The following is a 25,438-nucleotide window of genomic DNA, read 5'->3' on the forward strand; positions in this document are numbered from 1 at the left end:
ACAAAAGAGAGCAGAATACAGAATAACTTAACCTATTCGAAAACCCAACAGACTACACCAACTTAATGATGTTGTTCCAAATACTTGCAATAATTCCCCTCAACACCCCTTGGCACAAATAGGTCCTACAGGAGAGATGTCAGAGAGAGGAAGGACCAGCATGGACCTGCTTCTTTGGGTCCAGAAGGTTCAAACTCCAGCATCTGCAGACCTCACTTTCTCCTCAAACTCTGCTTACTAAAATCAAACCAAACCAGAGAAAAGCTGAGCTGGGAGAACTGGCCGCTCCCACTTCATTGTACAAGTTTTTTTTAAACTTGAAAACCTTTTGCCTGAGGTGGTATCTGCCAGCTATAATCAAATTGGCTCTAAAACCTTCAAACATAGACCTTTTGGAATCACTGCTTTTACAACTCTTAAAAAAAAGCCAAAAACAGCTAACCTTGTTAAAGGAGCAGCATCGTCACACCACCAACATGCCTAAAATGCCTGAATCCTGATGACCAAAGCAAGTCCTCTTTGTCCAGCTCAAGGAAGCGATTCAGACAGGAGGAGGATAAATGAAGCATTTCAAAGATTCCTCTCAGGAAATGCAACATTGATATAAATACATGAGAGACTCCCATTCAGAAGAAATAGACTTGGAGGAAACTTCAATATAAAGAGAACACCTGGCAGCAAAAGGAAACTATAGAATGGAAGGCCAACAATCTTAATGCTAAGGACCAGAAACATCTGCCAGGATCAGGCTCATTAGCTACATAATGACCCACAGAGCCAGCCCCATGACCATTGTTCATATGGGAAATTCTGTGTCAATCATACTCATTAGCAACCAACTGCCAATGAATACAAAACAAAAATCAAATGGCTATTTTGGTGATTGAATTAATATATTTACACTATTGGTGCAACAATTGGGGCTTCTAATTCTGTGTGTTCCTCTTGTCTCAGTCATAACAGTGGGAAAGAAGGCAAGTCTCGACATCCAAATAATTTATGATCTGGAATTGTGAAGGAAGATCGTGGCAATCTTCATCTCTAATTACTGAATTGGACATCCAGTTTTTATATTTTACGCACTAATAATATTGCTGAATTTGATTACCAAATTATGCAACAATCAAACAGGGCAACATGTGTGTTCTCATTCATTATGAAGATTTTTTCTCCGTCAACCATCGGCTGATTCCATTCAGGGCAACCAATGATCTGATGGCCCACATATTTAAAGGTCGCACTACAGATGTTACATGCTCTGGCATAACTGAATGGGGCCATTATTTCTTCTCAGGCACTTAAGGATATTAACTTGTTCAACACACAGGTCACCAAATGTCTATCCTACACTTTTATTAATTGATAAACTTTAATTTGCCCTCATGCATAAAAACATATGCGAAGAACTTACTTTTCAGCATTTTTATCCCCTCCCTCTGCTCTCCCCACTCCCATTAAGTCTCCCACTCCCCATCCTTCCCTCATCTCTACCCCTTCTCACCCCTCCCCTAACCCTCTTCCTCACCTCTGTTCCTTCTCATCTGTTCCTCCCCCTTAGCCCATCCTTCCCCACCTCTGTCCCTTTGCCTCACTACATCCCTACCTCTTCCCTGCTGTCCCTCTCATCCCTAGGCCTGCTGTCCCTCCCACTCCTAACCTCCACTCCTGGCCCTCCTCACCTGTCCACCTCCTCCATCCCTTCCCCTCTGTCCCAGTCCCTCCCCATGTGCCTCCCCTTCTATACCACCCTCACCTGTCCCTCCATGTCCCACCCCTTCATCCTCCATTCCCTCCCCACCTTCTCTGTCCCACCCCCTCCATTCCATTGTTTGTCCCAACCCCAACCTCAGCCTCAGCCTCAGGACCCTCTCCCTCAGTCTGTCCCAACCCCATGTCCTGTCCCATCCCAACCCTATCTCACCCACCCAGTCCCCTGACTGTCCCCGCCCCATCACAGTCCCTGCCCCTCCCCATCAATCAGTCCCCGCCCCTCCCCGTCACCGCCCCATCAGTCAGTCCCCGCCCCTTCCCGTCACTGCCCCCTCAGTCAGTCCCCGCCCCTCCCCGTCTGTCAGTCCCCGCCCCCCCGTCACCGCCCCATCAGTCAGTCCCCGCCCCATTGATGTCCCCGCCCCATCCTTCTTTCCCCGCCTCTCCCTGTCCCCGCCTCTCCCTGTCCCCGCCTCTCCCTGTCCCCGCCTCTCCCCACCTGTTCCTCCTTCTCCCCGCCCAATCGGTCTCCGTCCCCCCTCCCTCCCCTGACTGACCCCGCCCCTCACCTCGGAGCCTCCTGCGGCGCTCCCTCTCGAACTCCTGGTAGCGGCGGTGCAGGTGTCGGAGCGGCTCGAGCGGGGCGTCGCGCGCCAGCTCGCGGAGGGAGCGGGACAGCAGCTGCACGGGCTGCACGTGGCGGCGCGCGCACGCCTGGAGCGAGCGCGGGCTGGTGAGCACATAGCGGTTGCGCAGCTCGGCCTCCGGGCTCTGGAAATTATAGAGATCCAGGCGAGGGCTGAGGACAGAGCAGGGGGCCCGGGACATGGGGATGGGGACACGGACACGGACACGGACACAGACCGGGGTAAGGGGGGGCGGCACAAACCACGGCCGCAGCCGCCGACACAAGATCACGTCAAATAAAGTGGACTGTCGGGCTGCCCTGTCAATACCAGCTGCCACAGCAATAAATACAGCCCTATTCCAGAACTCATCAACTGAGTGAATCTCCGATTGTGTTGTTTATTACAGCATTCACCTCCATTTTAATCATTAACGGTAATTCTCCGCGACGCCTTCTGGTGACCATTGGAGATGAGGGGCTTTTAACCGAGGAGCGGAGGAAGGGTCAAGAGCGGCACCGCTTTAACAGCTACTCCACAGCGCCACTGTCGCTCCGGAGGACTCCCGCTCTTACAAACCGGACAAATACCAAGGCAAGAGGCCATTCATCCCTTCCTGCCTATTCTGTGAGATAGTAGCAAGTCTGTCCCTGAGCTATTTCCGACGCAATTAACAGTAGGGAGAGAGAGCGAGAAAGTCAGAATTAACCTTCTAGATTCATACTCTTCGTGAGACTGGGATTCATGATTGGCAAAAATATTATTGGACCTTGCATCACATGGGTTGTCCTTCTCCCCATGCAATTAGTTGGTCAATATATCCATCCTTGTAATGCACTGCCTTCCTACACCAAATTGGAAAAAAAATTCTCTTTACTCAATTGGATAATGTTTGATCATTTGCTGAATTGTCTCCAACCCATCCCCATAACCATTTTCAGTGCTGTATCACCTGCTACCTTCAGGGGTTATGTTTCTGTTGAATGTGAAAAATCAGTCATCTTCCAAGTAATGAACATGTCAAACTGTGCGTGCGCAATACACAATTAAAACCACAAATAAGTGAATATTATATTTGCCGACAATTAAAAATCCAGAGGGGAAAAAATCAGATTTAAAACAGTAACATTTGGAAATGCTGGTACTGGTCCAGTATATTATACATGACAAGTCAGATTAGTATGTCCCATTTGCCAATTTTAATCTGTGTTCTTTCTGGGGAGGTTTGCATTAGATATTGTGCAAAAGGTGAACACCTTTATTATATGTATATATTGTAAAGAGAAACATTCCATCAAAATAATAAAAGCATCTTTTTCAATGCCATACTGTTGTAGAGATCTGCTGGACATCTTCAGCCCATTCATGTCTGTGCCAGTCGCAAACAACCACCTAACTGTTCTGTCCCATTTTCCAGCACTTGGCCCATAGCCCTGCATGCACCAGCATTGCAAGTGCACATCCATATACTCAGAGGACAAAGTACTTTTCAAAGGTGAAAAGCCTACTTCAATATATCTACTTGTCCTGGGTACATATTATAATTCAATTTCACTACTGGGCCACGAGCTCACTGCCATTGGTTGTCACTACCTTTAGCTGATATACCACACCACTGATAGAACATATTAACTGTATACAGGATCCTCTAGGATGCTTAAATACTCGGTTTTGCTTTCCTAACAGAAAACAAACTTGGACCCTGTGATCTTTCTCCAGAGTTGCACACAAAGATGTCCTGGAGATGAGTGATTGATTTCCAGAGATTCCAGTTGATCATCCTATAGAATCATATAGGATATATGACAGACAACCAAACCATTTGGCCCAACCAGTTCATTTATTCTCTATTAATTCTTCATCCAACCTTCTTTCCGATAAACCTATCATCATAACCCTCTATTGTTTTCTCTTCATATGTTCCTCTAGATTCTCGTTAAATATTCACAACAAAGTTTGTGAGAAGATTTGTAGCTCGGATGCTCGTTGTTGTGGTTCTGTTCGCCGAGCTGGGAATTTGTGTTGCAGACGTTTCGTCCCCTATCTAGGTGACATCCTCAGTGCTTGGGGGCCTCCTGTGAAGCGCTTCTATGTTGTTTCCTTCAGCATTTATAGTGGTTTGTCTCTGCCGCTTCCGGTTGTCAGTTCTAGCTGTCCGCTGCAGTGGTCGGTATATTGGGTCCAGGTCGATGTGTTTGTTGACAGAATCTGTAGATGAGTGCCATGCCTCTAGGAATTCCCTGGCTGTTCTCTGTTTGGCTTGTCCTATAATAGTAATGTTGTCCCAGTCAAACTCATGTTGCCTTCATCTGCGTGTGTGGCTACTAAGGATAGCTGGTCGTGTCGTTTTGTGGCTAGTTGGTGTTCAAGGAATTAAGGGCTACGGGGAGAATGCGGGTAAGTGGAGTTGAAATGCCCATCAGCCATGATTGAATAGCGGAGTGGACTCGATGGGCCGAATGGCCTTACTTCCACTCCTATGTCTTATGGTCTTATGGATACGGATCATTAGTATCTTCCTGTTTGTCCTATGTAGTGTTTTGTGCAGTCCTTGCATGGGATTTTGTACACTACGTTGGTTTTGCTCATGCTGGGTACCGGGTCCTTTGTCCTGGTGAGTTGTTGTCTGAGAGTGGCTGTTGGTTTGTGTGCTGTTATGAGTCCTAGTGGTCGTAGTAGTCTGGCTGTCAGTTCAGAAATGTTCTTGATATATGGTAATGTGGCTAGTCCTTTGGGTTGTGGCATGTCCTCATTCCGTTGTCTATATTCACAACAACTTGCTGCAGTAGTGGATTCCACATTCTCATCACTTTTTGGATAGAAAAGTATCTTCTGAATTTCATCTTGGATTTCTTGTCAGCTTTCATTCATTGATGGCCTCTAGTTACATTGTTCCATTTGCTGGAGACATTATCTCTGCATCCACTCGAGATACAGAGTGGATACACTTCAGAATTTTAAACAGTTCTGTTAGCTGACCCGTGAGCTTTCTGTTTTTAGGAGAGTAAATATCCAGCCTTTCATCCTTTTCTGATACATGTGCCCTGAAGCTTCTGGTATCATCCTAACAAATATTCACTGCATCCACTCCAGTACCTCTGTATTGTCGTGGTTCCATTCGCCGAGCTGGGAATTTGTGTTGCAGACGTTTCATCTGCGAACAGAACCACAACAACGAGCACCCGAGCTACAAATCTTCGCACAAGCTTTGAGTATCTCTGTATTGTTACAGCCAGCTGGACAGCAGTAAAATGGCTCCCCTCTTTTTCCCCTTCTATTTGATTGCAAGTTTTCTAAATAAATTTGCAATTCTGTGAGTGTTTTAACTATTTAAGTGCTGTGACCAGAAAAGACCACACAATTTTTCTTGTAGGTTTTTGAAAAGGAGATCACTACTTATTGTAGTTTATACCAATTGGTGTTAATGGCAGTTGAGATGATGGTGGAGCAACAGTACTGTGTGCTGGCACCTGCCCCAAGCTCATCTGCTCTGTCTACATTTACTTTTATTTCTTCCCTCACAGACCCCTCTTTTAATACTTTAATCTACAGGTCGTTCTGCTATAATGTGACAATTGTGTTCCTCTGCAACCTCACGCTATAGAAAATTGCGCTTTTGAAAACCGCTATAGAAAATGCGCTGTAGAAGATTGCTAATAGAAATTCACTATGCTCGTTCAGTAGAAAGTTCATGTTACCCAAGCAATGTCTACAACTTGTCAATCGCATCATAGCCAATTCGTGCTAAAGAAACACGTGTTACAGCAGAATGACCTGTACTTACCTTCTGTGGAGAGATCAGGCCAGCACAGGGGACATTGAGAGAGTGTGGGAGAGAGGGAGCCAAATGCAGAGGAGAGCAAGCCAACAGGGAGGAGAGTAAGCCCAGCTTGGGAGGAGAGTGAGCCCAGCGCAGGAGGTGGGGGGGGGGTTGAGAGTGAGCCCAGCGCAGGGATGGGGTGGGGTGAGAATGAGCCCAGTGCGGGGTGGATGGGGGGGCGAGAGTGAGTCCAGCACGGGGAGGGGAGGGGGAGAGAGTGAGCCCAGCAAGGGAGAAGGTGGAGGGGTGAGAGTGAGCCCAGCGCGGGGGGAGGTGAGAGTGAGCCCAGCGCGGGGGGAGGTGAGAGTGAGCCCAGCATGGAGAGTGGGGGGGGGAAGAGTGAGCCCAGTACGTGGCGGCGGGGGAAGGGGGAGAGAGTGAGCCCAGCACGGGGGTGGCAGTGGTGGGAATGAGCCCAGCACGGGGGTGGGGGTGGTGTGGGGAGAGGTGTGAAAAGTGAGCTGAGCGTGAGGGGAGAGAGAGCCCAGTGCAGGGGGGGGTGGGGGGCGAGAGTGAGCTCAGCACCAGGAGTGGGTGAGGGGGTTGAGGGCGTGGTGGGGATGGGGGGAGAGAGCGCCCAGATTGGTGGGGAGAGCAGAGTGAGTCCAGCACGGGGAGGTGGGGGCAGGGACTGAGAGCCCAGCATTGCTAAGCATTTAAGAAGGACTGCAACGTTGAACTTTTCACTTTATTTCTTTATCTTTCTATTTTATTCTAAGAAGGACTTTAATGCTGAACTTTTAACTATCTTTTCCTATTTTTCTATTTTTTAACCTAAGGTTTTGTACTGAGGTACCATACTACCTAAGAAGGTGCTGGCAAATACAACGTTGTACACTTTTCACTGCACTCCTGGACCTGAGTACACGTCGCAATAAAAGCTAAATCTGTTCTAAATAGTAATAACAACATTTTGAGTGTTCACACAGACAAGTAAGTTACAAAGTGGGAAATTAAATAAAGTAGTTAGGGGGAACCTGACTATGGTTTTGAAGATTGTGAAGGGATTTGGACAAGGTGGATAGGAAGTAACTGTTCCTCTTAGTTGAATGGTCAATATCAAGGGGCAAACTTTTAAGGTGAAAAGGAGGTTTAAAGGGAACTTGAGGAAAATGTTTTTCACCCAGAATGTGGTGGGTGTCCCTGGAGTGGGGGTAATTGAGATGGGTAAACTCACAACCTTTAAAAAGCATTTGGATAAGCGCTTGGAGCATTCAGAGTTGTAGCCCTAGTGCAGTAAAATGGGACCAGGGTAGATTTTGTGTATTTTTGGCAGTACAGACCTGATTGGCCAAAGTGCCTCTTCAGTCTGAGAAAAGTCACTTATATACTAATTCAGTGGATTGATGCTTTTGATGGTTTCAAACTGGATTGAACAATCTGTCTGAATTCTATGACAGGATCATTTAAAGCTGTTGATGCAAAATCTCTCTTTGCTGTGTTGGGATTTTTCAGTGCTGTCCACAGGAAAGAAAAGTTCGTACAACAGGCAAATCTCACCCTTACAGTATGGATGGAAAGGGACTTCCTCTTTCTGAACACCTTCTTTTGTTCTGTGACTGGCCTGACTGAAAGCATTTTTTTAAAACACTAAAGAGTTGGCTTTTCACATTATGCTCCTTGCCATCTCACCAGTTATCTCAACATGGTCATAACAATTGATTCAAAGTCTTGTGATTCAGAAAGGATTATTCCCAATCCGCTAAAATGTCATTGGGTGAGTGCTTCTAGACAGTCTTCCCCCATTTTAATGACTTTTTAGTTTGTAATCTGCAATTAGGTAAATGGTCAGCCATCTTAGGAACTGCTGTTTAGTCACTTTTAAATAAATGTTCTTTAATCTCAGCCAGTGGTTTCAGCCAATAAATAAATAAAAATGCTCCAGGTAGATGACCTGGGTCAGATACAACTGATTGTATTTGCATAGAATCTTGTCTTTGTTTCATGGTCATACTTTTAAGATTCAGACTGTTTTCCCTCTAAAGATGAAAGACACTGAACTTATGGCTATTGTTTCTGTATGACCGGTACCACTGGTTTATGGTAATATAAAAAAATCACATTTCATTTTATTATTCACTGGGACTATTTAATAATTTTGAGAAGTACATTTTGCAATTCTGCTTCCTTTGTATGACAAACAGTGGCCTTAATTAATGACAACCAAGAAAGAATGAAAACAAAAATGGATATAAAGAAAAATGGATGTAAAGAAAGACAAGAAGGGAGAGTGAACAGAGATGGATCAAAGGAAAATGAATTGAGAGAAGATTAACAGCAGTGGGAAAGAGTACAGAGCAAAATGAAAATCACATATTTCAGAAGACCTCTGAGACAATATATTAGAGTTAGCAAAAGAACAAAGAAATGATCTTGTAGGAAAATACAGAAATCGTAAATAAACAAATTACTGATAAGAAACAACACGCTTGATGTTCTCAATAACATGGCAGAGACAGATTGAAAAATGGAGAAATCTCTAACCCCTGGTGACTTCTTCCCTTTCCCATGAACCTATCACCAATCCAAACCCAGTGCCCAATCATAGAATAATTACAGTATTTAGCCCATCATGTAACTGTCAGTCCCCTAATATTTTTATTCATTTGAATGTTTGTTCAATATATAATATCAATTGTATAACACTATGATTTTGTGCTATAAATTCTGAGTCTTATGATCCTGCCCTACTAGTTACCTGATGAAGGAGCAGCGCTCTGAAAGCTAGTGCTTCCAAATAAACCTGTTGGACTATAACCTGGTGCTGTGTGACTTTTAAATTTGTACACCCCAGTCCAACACTGGCACCTCCACATCAATGTTTTTATTGACATCAGTCATTTACTCAAATTTTTAAAATAAAATCTCCCAGTGATTATTTCCATTTTTATTTTTTATTTATTTCATTGCTTTTCCTCGATATAAACCGAACTTAGAGAAGCACACATTCTCAGATATATCCTCAGAACCTGAGCCATGTGTGCTGCGGCAAGTTGTGTGACAGAATTGGAGAAGTCAGATGATGCCGATCTCAAAGCCAGGAACATCTTGTGCCATCTTTTATGCTTTTCATAAGCAGCATGACTGGAATCTCGCTAGGCAGCAGAGAGTAACCAATTATGGAGAATTGCTGTTTGTTAAACACCATGTTGACAGACTAAGTCATCTTATTAATATTCCAATTTCTATCTTATCAAACTCTTCAAACATAATGGACAGAGAGGAACCCGAAGTGGGAATCAGAGCTGGTGCCTGGTGATGGATTTAGCTCACAGCTCATTCTGAACACGCTCCATGGTTTAACTCCAAACTGCATCACAGGACACAATCCATGGGCACCAGCCAGATGCATCCCTCGCTCACGAACATTCACGTCCATCATTAGCCAACTGACCATCATGGTACCTCTCTGATACACTTGCAGGTTACTTAGGAAGTGCTGCAGGGCTCAGTGTCAATTAGTATTGTAAGTCTACAGAAAGGACACTACGCGTACAGTCAGGCTGAATGGATCAGGCTGATCACTTATTCTCTTACTGCCCACCGGGCATGGTCACAGCATTCATATCTTGCATTGCTTTCCCACGCCATGCCTGTTAGCATGTTGGCACTTCTGTCAGAGCTAAAAGCTGTCATTGCTGCCATCTTTTTACCCACCTGTTGAATGTGAGTGTTGCTGGGTTTTCCCAGCATTTATTGCCCGACCCTAGTTGCCCCTTGAGAAGGTGGGGAGGGGGAGGTGAGCTGCCTTCTTGAACTGCAACAGTCCACCTGCTGTGGGTTGACTCACAATGCAGTTAGGGAGGGAATTTTGACCCTGCAATTCTGAAGGGGCAGTGATATATTTCCACATGCTCTCTTGCATGGATATCAGGCAGGCTGCTTATCAGTAGTAACCTGTGTTGGGGTTGCTGTCCTCCGTTATGGGGTCCCAGTTTCGTCAGTCATAGGTACAGTTTGTACAACAGTCTAGTCCCCTTGGGATGCTCACCATCAAGGGAATTGACCCAGTCCAGCCTAGGGAGTGATCGATGGTCAGTCTAGTCAGGCCAGCAACAGCAGTTAGGAGAATTATTTCTCATCAGTCAGAGAGTTACAAACGCAGTGGTCAGGGTTCAGGTAGTCATGTGTAGGAGCTATGCGTTTTGTGAGGTCAGTTAGAGGTCTGGGGTGAATACAGTGCGAGGTATTATCCAGGAGGATTCAAGGTGGGGGCCGATGAAGGGAGGAGGAACGAGTGGAGGGGTCAAGGTTGGGGTTGGGGAAGCAGAGGTTTTTGCTTTGTGGTGATGGGGATAAAAATGGTGACAGGAAATTCAAGATGAATGGGGGGAGCATGGAGGGGCTTTGGGTGGGGTGTGGGTGGTACGTGTGGGATAGGCAGGGCCTGGTGGTAATGGCTTCTACTGTGAACTGCATTCTCTGCCAGAGTATGACTAGAAAATGGCTGGAACAACTCCCCGAGTGGACAAAGTGAGTACCAGTTTGATGAGTGAAAGCATGGGATCTACATTCACTGGATGCTCAGAAATTATAGTAACCAATACATGGTATTTCACATTACTTAAGGAGGCCATTCAACTCATCATTTCTGTACTGGCTCCCAAAAGATCTACCCAGCTCACCCCATTCTCTAGCCCTGTCTCCCTGGCCCTCTCCATTCATCACTTCCTAATATATATTCAGCTCGCTTTGAAACATGCTGTTGAATCCACCTTCACCACTCTCCCAGGCAGCACATTGCAAATCCGAATAACTCTCCGAGTAAAAACATTTCTCCTCATCTCACTCCTAGCCCTCTTGCTGACAATTCTAACATTGTGACCCTAGTTACTGATCTCTCAACTAGTGGAAACAGAATATCCTCTTTTATTCTGTCAAAATTGTTCACAATTTTTAACACTTCATTATGTCACCTCTTAATTTTCTCTGCTCCAAGGTGAATAAGCCCAATTTCTCTAATCTTTCCTTGTATCTAAAATCCCTCATTCCTGGTATCATTCTAGTAAATCTCCTTTGCACTCTCTCCAAGGTTTTATGAATGAATTTGCTTTATTGTCACATGTACTCAAATGATTACAGTGAAAAATGTGCAAGTCACCACTTATGGTGCCATCTTAGGTACAAAAGTCCCTCGGTATAGATTTTTTCAGTTACAGTTCTTGGAAAAATAGAGAAGTAAAAAATGTCCAGCATTGCAGATTTAGAAATAAATTATAAAACAGAGAAAAGAAGTACAGAGAAATAATCTTCTGACCCAGTCCATGTTGATGTGAAGCTGAGCATTTAATGTTGCCGCAGAGTAGGTAAGGGGTTGGAGCACTGCAGGGACTGCATTCTTGATGACATTGGGTAGTCACTCAGCTGCTGAGGCACTTTCCCCAAGTTGCTGCAAAGGCTGAGGGTGAAAGTGGATGTGCAACACAGATGTGTTTCCTTTTATCAACTTCCACCTTTTGGTAAAATGTGATCATTCTCATCTACAGGGGATGCTGCTGCTGATTGTTCTGAGGTCTAAGGAACTCTATGGTTCCTTCTATGCCCTTTTCCACAAGAGTCTGGGACCCTGCTGTTGGTGAAACGTTGGTCACTGTGGCCGCCTTTCTAAGAAGGTGAAGCAGAGGCAGGAGGACTGGGCTGAGGCAGTAACAGGTCCTGCTGCAGACGAGGAGCACCCAGCTCAGGGAGAGGTCGCAGCACTGTGCCTCACTCCATCCGTCAGGACCCATGGAGTGTACAGGACACCCAGAGTTTTCTGGGCCTGGCTCCAGAGGATGGGTGAGGCACAGTGCTGAACTAAGCTCTGTACATGATGGCTCACTGTGATGGAACTGTACCAACTGCTGGAGTGGAACCTGAAGGCTCCAGGAGTGGGCGGCTACCCATTCCTGGTAGCTGTGATAGTCATTGCAGTGGAGTGACCGGTGTGGTATTTCAGTTGGATTCAGCAACATCCCTGACTTCCCCAGTTACAGGGTTCCATCCGCTGTCCACAGAGCACTGAGAGGGCAGAATTACACATTCATCAGCATTAATTAATGTCCAAGTGCCCTGTGATCAACATTACTGTTTCCTAGAGGTATGTGCCTGCTACCCTGGAAGCTGCCACAACTTTCTGTTATGGACCAGACCAAACCTCCTCAAAATATATCAAGGAGGTAACTGACACCCTAATTTTTATTTTAAAGTAAAGGCAAGTCTCAGGTGCTGTATTCCAAATGCAATTTGATTGGTCCACTACTAGCTTTAAGGAATACAAACTTTATTCTTACAACGCTGTACAAATACAAACAACAACAAAAAAAAGAATTGGTACAACTTTATTAATATACTCAATAAAATAGTATGTTGTTTAACAAATAATCATTAACTGTTCCAATATAGCAGCATCCCGTAAACACACCCTTGGCAAAGGCAAATTCAGCAAAACCGATTTTCCTCAAGTGCTGTCTCCAGCCCATGAGAAAGGAACACCAACAAAACAATCCAGCAGCACAAAGAGAGCTCAAGCTCTTTTCTGCTGCCACAAAGAGAGAGAGTGAGAGAGTGGGCTGTATCTATCCATTTCAACATCCAAATCCAAACCCCAACTGAAAGCAAAACTAAAACTCTGGGGCTGTGTGAACCTGATTCCAATCACTCATGCTTCTTTTGTCCTAATTTAAAAACAAATATTCAGGGAGCTCGTAGCTGTTAACCCCCCCCTCTTCAGAAGCAGACATTCCGGCATCACTGTGGCAACAATTCTCTGCAAGAGAATCAGAACAGAACAAATCTCTCTTAAAGACACAGTACCGTCACACCGTACATTCTGCACCATTCTCATATACTCTGGGTGTTTGAGGGTCCTAGAGTCCTACAAGGTTGCATACAGGTTGGCAAGGGTTACACACTGTGACCATAGCTCATGACACAATTGCTCCACTTTCGAAGTGATGCAGGGTGCAGATATTATGCCTCCCATGCTTCGTGCAAGGCCATGGTGGAGTGAAAGGGCTGTTGTGACTGAGGGTCTGCTGCTTGGAATGGTCCATGAGGTGGAGGGAGTGGGGTGGGGGGCCTCAAACATAGTAAACATATAGTTAGGACAAATGCACTGTATCATCCTGGTGTACTGTGCTGTGCACCATTGGCGTAGGCAGCAAGGCAATGTGCTGGATGCTGAGGACCTAAGGGAATGGGAACAGTTTTCCAAGGAGGACAACGAGGGCACTGGATAGGAAGAAGCTATCATTGTCCACGTCAGAGCTTGGCTGCGTCGTGTGCTAAAGCCAGACAGAACCTCACTGACACTCAGTCCCAGTGGATGAGAGCTGGGTACAGCAGATAATTGTGGACTGTAAAATATTCTTTGGTCATGATGCCAAAATCTAGCTTGTATTGTCAGGATGAACTTCAGCCTCTATGGGTTTTGGTTGTGTTCACTTTTGCTGTTTGTAAAGAAAAGCTCATGTTTGGATTTGTCTGATTACTTACCCATGTATGATTTTTTTTGTTTGTTCACTTGTGGAACATGGGTGTCGCTGGCTGGTCCAGTATTTATTGTCCATCCCTAGTTGCCCCTTGAGAAGGTGGGGTTGAGCTGCCTTCTTGAACTGCTGCAGTCCATCTGCTGTGGGTTGACCCACAATGCCCTTAGGGAGAGAATTCCAGGATTTTGACCCAGTGACAGTGAAGGAACGGTGATATATTTTCAAATCAGGAGGGTGAGTGGTTTGGAGGGGCACTTGCAGGGGGTGGTGTTCCGTTGTCTTTCTCGATGGAAGTGGTCATGGGTGTGGAAGATGCTGTCTGAGGATCGTTGGTGAATTTCTGCAGTGCATCTTGTGCACACTGCTGCCACTGAGTGTTGGTGGTGGAGGGAGTGGATGCTTGTGGATGTGGTACCAATCAAACGGGCTGTTTTGTCCTGGATGGTGTCAAGCTTCTTGAGTGTTGTTGGAGCAGCACTCTTCCAGGGGGAAATATTCCATGACACTCCTGACTTGTGCCTTGTAGATGGTGGACAGGCTTTGGGGAGTCAGGAGGTGAGTTACTTGCTATAGTATTCCTAGCATCTGACCTGCTCTTGTAGCCATTGTGTTTATATGGTGGGTCCAGTTGAATTTCTGGTCATTGATAACCCCCAGGATGTTGGCAGTGAGGGATTCAGTGGTGGTAACAATAAGATTGTCTCTTATTGGTGATGGTCATAGCCTGGCATTTATGGGGCACGAATGTTACTTGCCACTTGTCAGCCCAAGCCCAAGCCTGGATATAGTCCAGATCTTGTTTCATTTGAACGTAGAATCTGCGGAGTCACAAATGGTGCTGAACATGTGTGCAATCATCAGTGAACATTCCCAATCTTTAATTTTCTGATGGAGGGTAGGTCATTGATGAAGCAGCTGAAGATGGTTGGGCCTAGGACACTACCCTGAGGAACTCCTGCAGAGATGTACTGAACCTGAGATGACTGACCTCCAATAACCACAACCAGGTATGAGTACCAGGTATGAGTCCAGCTCGAGGAGTTTGCCCCGAATACCCACTGATTCCAGTTTTGCTTGGGTTCCTTGATGCCACATTTGGTCAAATACATCCTTGATGTCAAGGGCTGTAACTCTCCCCTCCCCTCTGGAATCCAGCTCTGTTGTCCATGTTTGAACCAAGGCTGTAATGAGATCAGGAGCTGAGTGGCCCTGGTGGAACCCAAACTAGGTGTAATATGTTCCTGTTCCTTGTCTATTACCTTACACCACACCTCCGGGTCCCATCATACTTGCAGTACAATTAACCCATTTTCAACTACTCATGGTCCCCATTATTACCTATCAAGCTTCTCTTCTTCCCTGGCCAGCTACCAACAATCCTTTTGCCTATCCTTTTTTCTCTATCTCTGAGCTTCCTCTCTGCACATTCCTTCCTCCTACCCATGGTATTTTTTTTACTGGATAATCTGTGGTGTGCACTGGAGACAGAGTAGCACTGGTTTAGAGGATGTAGCTACAGACAGGAGAAGTATATGAAGTGTGTGAGGGAGTGTCAGCCAGGTGCCAAACAAGCGATGCAGAATATCTCTACAGGCTCATTCTTCATGCAGTGCAGCATGTGTGTGATCAGCTAACTCAGCACATATGGCTTTGTGGCTGCAATGCCAAGATATTGCCAGAGGGTGAAGGGCAATGCCAGATAGTCAACTCAGCCCAGGCTGCACAGCAGCCTTTCAAAGATGGAACTGTGCGAGGATGTCAGTCTTTCAGCAGATATTTGTTGAATGGCAATTTGTTCTGGGAACAGCACATGGAATCAGATGTGAGAGATGCCAGAGGGGCATAGTAAGTCATCAGTGCAGTGTATTTGGTAAAATAGAGTGAGAGATCTCAATAGGCCTCACTGTGATAAATCCGCCAAAAGAATTGACGTAATTTATAATTAGCCAGAAAAATACAAGATTCAGCATGTATCTGAAAGACCAATAGTAGGCAATTTGAGCCAAGTACTATCAGCAATTCCTTTGCAAGGTAGTCCAAATCCAGTGGAAAAATAGACAGACCAACTGCCACTTCCAAGCCATCAGCCCAGCATCAAACCTTTAATTACTCAAAATACACTCTCCTGTGTACACTGTAGAGTTCATAGAGTCATACAGCTACTAGAAATAGGCCCTTCAGCCAACCTGAACTATGCTGACCAACAAACTCCAAACTACACTGATCTCCTTTACCTGTAATTGGTCCATAGCCTGTTATGACGTGTCATTTTAAGTACTTTTCTCGATGTCTCTTAAATGTTGAGAAAGTACCTGCCTCCACCATCCTTCCAGGAAGCACATTCATTCATATGTTTGACACAGACTCCAGAGGCAACTTTTCTTTTTGAATCCCAGTCATGTCAGCGGGATCCCAGGTGTATAGGTGAGACAAAATGCTTTAGGAGATATATTCAAAACATCCATGAAGAGCTCAAATAAATCTGCAATGTATTTAAAGAAGGTTTTCACATTGAGAGGCTTTGTCAGGAACTTACAGAGGACAAGCTGAGCCATCAGAGTAAACACCCATGTACCCAACTTCTCTGGGCAAGCATCAGGGTCTGCTACTCCTGCATTGGACTTAATAGCCACTTCAGAATCAGAGAGGAGGTAAATGATCTTCCATCCTGATGGACTGCCAAAGAAGAGATGACGAATAACTCTACAAGCACGCTCATTCTTCAGGCGTGCCTAGACAGCGTAGTGCAGCATGTGTGATCAGCTAACTCAGCATGTATCAGACACGGAATTAGCATCCTCGTATGATCCAGCATGACCTGTGATGATGTCCTTGTTGAATGAACCTGCAGAGAGTTAACTTTACCTTTCTGATCATCCTAATACATAGCTTTTTCTTTGCTCTTTTACTGTTTTTACTCTCATCTTTGGAATTTATTTAAGGAATCATCCGTTTCATTTTTAGAATAAGAAATTCATTAATTCACATTTATTTGTAATATTTTCCATTTGTTTCAATTCTATTTCTTGTTTAGGGTGTAGGTTTGCTCGCTGAGCTGTAGGTTTGATATCCAGATGTTTCATTACCTGGCTAGGTAACATCATCAGTGGCGACCTCCAAGTGAAGCGAAGCTGTTGTCTCCTGCTTTCTATTCATATGTTTGTCCTGGATGGGGTTCCAGGGGTTTGTGGTGATGTCATTTCCTGTTCGTTTTCTGAGGGGTTGATAGATGGTATCTAGATCTGTGTTGTGGTTGGAGTGCCAGGCCTCTAGGAATTCTCTGGCATGTCTTTGCTTAGCCTGTCCCAGGATAGATGTGTTATCGCGGTTGAAATGGTGGTTTTTTTTCATCCGTGTGTAGGGCTACGAGGGAGAGAGCGTCGTGTCTTTTTGTGGCTAGCTGGTGTTCGTGTATCCTGGTGGCTAACTTTCTTCCTGTTTGTCCTACATAGGGTTTGTGGAATTTTGTAGATGACGTTGGTTTTGTCCATGGGTTGTACTGGGTCTTTTAAATTTGTTCGTTTTTGTTTGAGAGTGTTGGTGGGTTTATGTGCTACTAGGATTCCGAGGGGTCTCAGTAGTCTGCCTGTCATTCCTGAAACTTCTTTGATGTATGGTAAGGTGGTTAGGGTTTCTGGCTGTGTTTGGTCTGCTTGTCGTGGTTTGTTCTTGAGGAATTTGCGGACTGTATTTTTTGAGTATCCGTTCTTCTTGAATACGTTGTATAGGTGGTTCTCCTCTGTTTTCCGAAGTTCGTCTGTGCTGCAGTGTGATGTGGCTCATTGGAATAGTGTTCTGATACAGCTTCGTTTGTGTGTGTTGGGATGGTTGCTGGTGTAGTTGAGTATTTGGTCAGTGTTTGTCGGTTTTCTGTATACGCAGGTTTGTAGTTCTCCGTTGTCCTTTCTTTCAACTGTGACGTCCAGGAATGCGAGTTTGTTGTCGGTTTCTTCCTCCTTGGTGAACTTTATGCCTATGAGGGTGTTGTTGATGTTGTTAAATGTCTCTTCTATCTTGTTTCATTTTGTGATGACAAAGGTGTCATCTATGTAGCGGACCCAGATTTTTGGTTTGATGTTTGGTAGGGCTGTTTGTTCTAGTCTTTGCATTACCGCATTTGCTATGAATCCTGATAGCGGAGATCCCATGGGTGTGCCGTTTGTTTGTAGATTAAGTTGTTGAAAGTGAAGGGAGTGGTGAGGCACAGGTCCACTAGCTTCATGATGGTAATGTGATTGATGGTGGTTGGGGTGTGTGTGATGGTCTCTTCTAAAAGTGTGGTAAGTGTTTCCTTTGCCAGGTCGATGTTGATGGAGGTGAACAGTGCTGTTACGTCGAATGAGATCATTATTTCGTCTTCCTCAATTTTGGTGTTTTTGATGATTTTTAGGAAGAAGTGGAGTGGATGGAGTGCTGTGACTCTTCTACTAGGTATTTCAGTCTATTCCTTGTCTGCGGGGAATTTATCAATACCTTCCAAGTTTTTTCCCTTCTGATTATTTTAGCAAACACATTCAAACAGTTTAGTTGACTTCTTCATTATTTTCACTGTAAGGATATTTATTTAAAAGATTTTCCTGCTAGTTAAGTTAAAGTGCCCTGCTCCATGGAGCACTCCTCATCATTTTGCTGACCAGCTGAATTTCTGAGATGTTGTTTATCAGATTTTTGGATCAGATTTTTGAACCACATCATTCTCAAGGTCTGAATCTGCTGATAAATTGACCATCGTCACAAGCAAACACCTCTTCAGGTCTTTCAGAATGAATTATTTGGAAACCAGGCAGCGTTGATTACTTTCAGATTGCATGTGCGAACATTTAATCACAGGTTTCCTCCGTTTAAAACAATGCATTGCACAAAGTGTAATGTCTGCAGTGTGAGAAATGGATATTGTGCATGAAGATGTTTTACATAGACACATACCCATTCTGCTGATCAGAAACAGAACATACTGGCGAAATTTAGAGAGCTAGCCATATCTGTAGAGAGAGAGAAACCGAGAATGAGTCGTGACCTTGAGGTGTGAGTAAGGTGAATCTAATCACACAATGCTTGTTCATCACTGATCAGTGCTCAATGTAAGTGGAACTTCGAGTATAAAGCAGTTAGAACAGTATCTGATGGGCTTGAAGCTTTTGTAAGATTGGAGAAGTCTTCTCAGTATGTTCCAGTTGAGGTTGTCTCCTTCCCAGTGTAATTAAAGCTGCTAGACATGGTCTCCAGAATAATTATACTTCTGTCCCCCACCTCCACCTTCCACATGAACTAAGACAGGCAACATTGCATTTGGAACATGTTGTGAACATGTGGGGAAAGCAGCTGTTATCTTTGTACAGCCTTGATGTGAAGGTGCTGGTGTTGGTCTGGGGTGAACAAATTCAGGTGACACCAGGTAATAGTCCAACAGGTTTATTTGAAATTACAAGCTTATGGAGCAATTTACTGACAAAGAAGCAGTGCTCTGAAAGCTTGTGATTTCAAATAAACCAGTTAGATTATAACCTGGTGTCATGTGACTTCTGATTTTGTGAGGCCTGTGAGACCTTGAAATGTTTTTGTGAATTGTGGAACACAGGTGATAATTATCGGTCGCTCGTGTTTACTTCTGCTTCACAGACATTAAAAGGATTGATTTATAATGATCAAGTCATGGTCAAATTGTAACTGCCCAGTATTTTTAACCAATATAGTTGGTCACTGTATGAGCAATATATGTACATTTCTGTGATTACAGATGTCATTAACCTACAATGTGCAAATGTTATGGACCAGACCAAACTCCCTCAAAATATATTAAGAAGGTAGCCTAGACTCTAACTATTTCTCTTTTTAAAGGTAAGTATAAGGCGTTGTCTTCCAGATGCAATTCAATTTGTCAAATTATTTGATGTTAAGCAAAACACACTTTATTTTTACACTGCAGTTAAAATACAGATAAAATAAAAATAAAATAAAAGAATTGGCTGAAATGTAACTCTATCAAAATGCTTAACAAAATAATAAATGTATTAACGACTACGAATAAACTATTCCAATATAGTAACAACCCATGCACACACCCCTGGCATAGGAAAATTCAGTAAATAGATTCTAGCAGCAGGAAGAGAATCCCAGGTTTTTGCTGTAACAAAGACAGGAATAAATGTTTCCACATCCAGCTTCAAGAATCAGCAACTGCAGAAAGTAAAGGTAAAAATCCTGATTCTGTGGGAGGTTGACCCCACCCATTCAGGCTGCTTCTATTATTCCAGCTTTTAAGTAAATCCCAAGGCCTCACAAGCTGTTTACTTTATTGGCTTTGAGCAGACTGCTCGAACCTCTATCTCAATCTTGCTTGATAATAAAAGTCAGGACAAAATATACCTCTTGAAGCCATAACATTGTTGCAGTAAATGCTCTGATGAACGTAATTACCTTTTGAAGAGGTTCACATCACTTATGCATTCCCTCAGACAAACTTCATTCACTCCACATGTGTTGGCAGCCATTTATCATTTCCATTGCAGTATGGGTGAGGATGGCACGACACAGAAAGAGATTCAGAGGGTGAGTTACACATTCAGCCTGTCAATCTTGGTGACTCTCAAACTTCCTTGTTCCTTTCTGCTTTACACACCCATCAGGTTTGAGGTTCCCTACGTTCCCATCCAGTCCTTTCATTTAACTCTTTATCTCCCTGTTTAACACCCCAAGCCTCAGGACTAGAGCTTAGTTATGGCAAACATTGTGATGCACAGACTCCCAGTGATAAACCCCTCCCTCTGACACTACCCCATTTTCTCACATGCCCTATCATCTCCATCTCTTGTATGTTAAAGTTGTCCCCCCCCTTCATAATTATTGTCTTGTCTCACTTCTCAACATTCCTGTGCTCTGTCTACAATCTACACAACTGACGCCCCCAACTTCCAAAGGAAAAATAGGGTTGATTAGGGACCAAATAGGGGAGTTACACATGTGGCAAGAGGCATGACTGAGGTGTTAAATGAATAATTTGAGGGAACTCAATCGTTAGAAGGGTGTAAAACTGATTAGGAGGAGTTGTTGAGTATACTGTCAATATATAAAGTTCATGAGATACTGGGACCAGATGAGAAACATTTAAGGATATTGAAGGAAATAAAAAGGCACTGGCCATTATCTTTCAATCTTCCCTGGATTCAGGGCTTGGGCTGGAGGATAATGCACAATGACGAGAAGGAATCTGCAATACACAGATTTATTTTAAGGACATTTCCTCTTGTTTTTAAATTCCCATCCTTTATCCGGGAACAAGGGAGGAGATTGCAGAGCCATTGGCCTTGATTTTTATGTCCTCGTTGTCTACAGGAATAGTGCCAGAAGACTGGAGGATAGCAAATGTGGTTCCCTTGTTCAAGAAGGGGAGTAGGGATAACCCTAGTAACTATAGGCCGGTGAGTCTCACTTCTGTTGTGGGCAAAGTCTTAGAGAGAATTGTAAGGGGTAGGATTTATGAATATCTGGATAGGAATAATGTGATCAAGGATAGTCAGCATGGTTTTGTGAAGGGCAGGTCGTGCCTCACACCTTATTGAATTCTTTGAGAAGATAACTAAGGAGGTAGACGAGGGTAAAGTGGTAGATGTGGTGTATATGGATTTTAGTAAGGCGTTTGATAAGGTTCCCCATGGTAGGCTACTGCAAAAAATACGGAGGTATGGCATTGAGGGTGAGTTGGAGGTTTGGATTAGGAATTGGCTGGCTGGAAGAAGACAGAGGGTAGTAGTTGATGGTAAAGGTTCATCCTGGAGTGCAGTTACTAGCGGTGTTCCGCAAAGGTCTGTTTTGGGACCATTGCTGTTTGTCATTTTTATAAATGACCTGGAGGAGGGGCTAGAAGGTTGGGTGAGCAAGTTTGCGGATGATACGAAAGTCGGTGGAGTTGTTGACAGTGAGGAAGGATGTGTCAGGTTACAGCAGGATATAGATAAGCTGCAGAACTGGGCAGAAAGGTGGCAAATGGAGTTCAATGTAGCTAAGTGTGAAGTGATTCACCTTGGTAAGAGTAACAAAAAGATGGGGTACTGGGCTAATGGTCGGATACTTGGTAGTGTGGATGAGCAGAGGGATCTTGGTGTCCATGTACACAGATCTCTGAAAGTTGCCACCCAGGTAAATAGTGTGGTGAAGAAGGCATATGGCATACTGGCTTTTATTGGTAGAGGAATTGAGTTCCGGAGTCCTGAGGTCATGTTGCAGTTGTATAAGACTCTGGTGTGGCCGCATCTGGAGTATTGTGTGCAGTTTTGGTCACCATACTATAGGAAGGATGTGGAAGCACTGGAACGGGTGCAGAGGAGGTTTACCAGGATGTTGCCTGGTATGGTAGGAAGATCGTATGAGGAAAGGCTGAGGCACTTGGGGCTATTTTCATTGGAGAAAAGAAGGTTTAGGGGTGACTTGATAGAGGTGTACAAGATGATTAGGGGTTTAGGTAGGGTTGACCATGAGAACCTTTTTCCACGTATGGAGTCAGCTATTACGAGGGGGCATAGCTTTAAATTAAGGGGGGGTAGGTATAGGACAGATGTTAGGGGTAGGTTCTTTACTCAGCGTGTCGTGAGTTCATGGAATGCCCTGCCAGTCGCAGTGGTGGACTCTCCCTCTTTATGGGCATTTAAACGGGCATTGGATAGGCATATGGAGGATAGTGGGCTAGTGTAGGTTAGGTGGGCTTGGATCGGTGCAACATCGAGGGCCAAAGGGCCTGTACTGCGCTGTATTGTTCTATGTTCTATGTTCTAACACATTTTTGCAAAATTGCTATCCAACCAGAATGAGTATCAACTAAATTAAATCTAACAAAAAGCCGTAGTGAAAATGTTTGTTTGAAGAATTGAAAGTGTATTAGATTATGGAGGACAGGATTGATTTGATGCTTAAAATAAACTAAAGAGGTAATGCCTTCCTAGATGGAGAGGAGATGGATGTAGTTAGAACCAATTATTGGATCAACCAATCTGCCTGCTCATCCAACCATTCTAATGGTAAAGAATGACGTTTTTGAAATAGATTTTTATTTTAAGGTCTCCAAGTGCCAAGCAAGCATGATGTAAATTTACTTCAAGCAGGATGTTTTAATTGAAAGGTGCACTTACCATCACGATGATGTATAAATTAACTGAAAAGTCTCCTTACAGTAGGAAAAATCCAATTTCTGAATTACCATCCTCCAGTCTCAAGGAAACAATGCATTTTCAACTCGATCCCTGACTCTTTATCCATCTGTTGCCTTGATTACACTAACCACTGAATGGCATGTACATGCATGTATGTAATTAATGTGTAGAAACATAGAAAATATGTTGTCGAATTATGATGAGTGGGGTGCCATTGTAGGGTTGTACATAGTTAACGAATCAGAATTAGAAATAGCTTTATTTTCACATGTGCTCAAATGAGTGCAGTGAAAAGTTTTCTAGTCGCCACTTATGGTGCCATCTTAGGTACAAAGGTACCTAGGTACAGATTCTTAAGTACAAATTCTTAGGGGAAAACATTAGAAAAACAAAAAAGAATGTCCAGGAATAGATCACAGGAATAGATTAAAAGAAAAAAAATCACCAGTGTTAGAACCCTCACTGTTTTTCCATTATTTTACATTTTTATTGTTCCATCAAATTTCGTTTGGAGCTATGAACTGGGAAATGAGAGCTGGAAATGTCTGGTGGACTTGGGGCAGCAAAAGGAACAGAAGTGACGTTTTGTTTGTTTGTGAAGCCATGCCTGGACGTTAATTGCAGGCTGATTCTTGATTAAAATGATTTCAATGGACACAGCAATCCTCAGGAAGAGTATTGTGTTTAAACAGATCACAAAAATTGGCTATTAATGAGGCTGGTACCTGGGAATTGGTTCCAGCAAGTCTGGAAATGATGCTGTGTTTAAGCAGATGGCAGTTGTTGAGTGATAATTGTGGCTTTGGGAAGAGGCAATCAGTCTATTAGAGTGGAAACGGAATTGATCTTATTTTTAAACTATGTCTTCTGAGAGATGAGCTTGTCTGCTGACAACACAGGAAGATGGTTTGAAAGCTGTCTGCCTAATTTCCAAAGACCCTGAGAGTAGAAAGCTGAGTTAGAGGTATTACTATCTATACCCAAGTGAACTGAAAAGGTAATCCTGATCAACATTTCAGAAAAGAAAAGAACTCACATTTATATCTGTACAACAATGCAGCATGAAAACTATTTCAGTAATCTGGTTAGATTTGTTATTTTCTTTTATTTGTCCCTTGAGTGTTTTTGCCTGCCTTTTGTCTGTCTTTTGTGTGAATGGAAGCTGAAAACAAACATTTTGGGTTTAAAGCATAGGTACTATTCAGCTTACCTTGTTTAATACTTCCCCTGCTGATGTTATTGCATATTTAATAAAAAGCTAAATCTTTTGTTTGAGACACAAAACCAGTATCTGTAATTAATTATTCACAAAGTCTGGGATCCGTTCTTCAAAAGTCTGGTTCAGAACAACTGGAGTAATAATTGGAATTTTTGAATGTTTAATTTTATTGTGTTGTGAATACACAGCTGGAATCAGGGGAGAACGACCCTCCATGCAACATGCCAAAGATGACACTTAGCTGTTTAGATTAGATTCCTTACAGTGTGGAAACGGGGCCCTTCAGCCCAACCAGTCCACTTCTGAAGAGTAACCCACCCAGACCCATTCCCCTCTGACTAATGCACCTAACGCTATGGTCAATTTAGCATGGCCAATTCACCTGACCTTCACCTCTTTGGACTGTGGGGGGGAAACCAGAGCACCCAGAGGAAACTCACGCAGACACGGGGAGAACGTGCAAACTCCACACAGACAGTCGCCCGAGGCTGGAATCGAACCTGGGACCCTGGTGCAGTGAGGCAGCAGTGCTAACCACTGAGCCACTGTCCCAGAGGAAGAAGTGCTTTTTGCTTGCCTTTGTTTTGGTCTTTATTGGGAGGTTTTTTTCAAACAGGATAAATTGAAGCCCAGGATCAGTAACAACACAGATAAACTGTAAGTTAGGTAACAGTTGCTCACTTGGCTTTCTAACATAAGTTACCTTCAGATTGAAGGTAAATAGAGGAAGTACAAACTAAAAGACCAGTTCGATATTTTTTTAACTCAAATTTAGAACTACATAATTAAAATAGAGATGCAGGGCCAAGCGATATGTTGTAACTGTATGAGTGGGAGCTGGTGGACCCCACTGTAGTCATAGTGACCGCATCTACCACAAGGGTTAGTTGTTGGTGAAAATCCGGCTCAGAGTTGATGAGCTGGAGTCAGAGCTTCAAACACTGTGACAGATCAGGGAGGGTGAAGTTATATCCTGCCGTTTAACTATCTCGAATTCAGTCAGTGGTCAGGGACAGGAGAGTATGAGCGAGGTGCATAAAGGGATCCAGGAGGTAGTGCTGAAGAAGCCTCAGCCCTTGAGCTTGTCTAACAGGTTGGAGATTCTTGCTCCTTGTGTGGATGAGAGTGTGGGCTGTAGGGAGGATGAGCAAACTGACTATAGGATCATGGTACAGGGAGCCACTCAAGATGAGGAAGAAAAGAGAAAATTTAGTTGTTATCAGGGATAGTATAGTCAGGGGAATAAACACTGTTCTCTGGGGCCAGGGCTGAGAGTCCCAAAGGCTGTGTTGCCTGCCTGGTGCCTGGGTTCAGGATATTTCATCAGGGCTACAGAGAAACCTGGAGTGGGAGGGGAGAGTTCCAGTTGTCACGGTCCATGTGGTACCGACTGAATAGGTCGGAAGAGCAAACAGGTTCTGCTGAGGGAATATGAACAGCTGGAGGAT

At 44.0% G+C, this 25,438-nt stretch overlaps 1 protein-coding gene and 1 long non-coding RNA gene across 3 annotated transcripts in view; one reads left to right on the top strand and one right to left on the bottom strand.

Moving 5' to 3' along the window:
• LOC122548537 (coiled-coil domain-containing protein 185-like) overlaps positions 1-2,776 on the bottom strand; it is a 22,496-nt gene extending 19,720 nt beyond the window's left edge. Inside the window, exon 1 of the mRNA XM_043687314.2 lies at positions 2,280-2,776. Within this exon, the coding sequence (XP_043543249.2) occupies positions 2,280-2,538 (259 nt within the window). The 5' untranslated portion in view covers positions 2,539-2,776. The remainder of the gene's footprint in view (positions 1-2,279) is intronic.
• On the top strand, positions 2,288-9,010 carry LOC148151783 (uncharacterized). 2 transcript variants are annotated; one of them, XR_015754849.1, is made up of 4 exons: positions 2,288-2,443; positions 2,746-2,930; positions 6,936-7,089; positions 7,612-8,293. It is a non-coding gene; the product is annotated as an uncharacterized LOC148151783 (long non-coding RNA). The 2 variants fall into 2 exon arrangements; XR_015754848.1 differs by lacking the exon at positions 7,612-8,293 and adding an exon at positions 8,301-9,010 and having other exon boundaries at positions 2,289-2,443.
• The last annotated feature ends 16,428 nt before the right edge of the window (positions 9,011-25,438 follow it).

Source organism: Chiloscyllium plagiosum, unplaced genomic scaffold, assembly GCF_037043375.1.
Source record: "Chiloscyllium plagiosum isolate Xiang-an unplaced genomic scaffold, Cpla_swu_hap1 HiC_scaffold_3, whole genome shotgun sequence".
Classification (NCBI taxonomy): Eukaryota; Metazoa; Chordata; class Chondrichthyes; order Orectolobiformes; family Hemiscylliidae; genus Chiloscyllium; species Chiloscyllium plagiosum.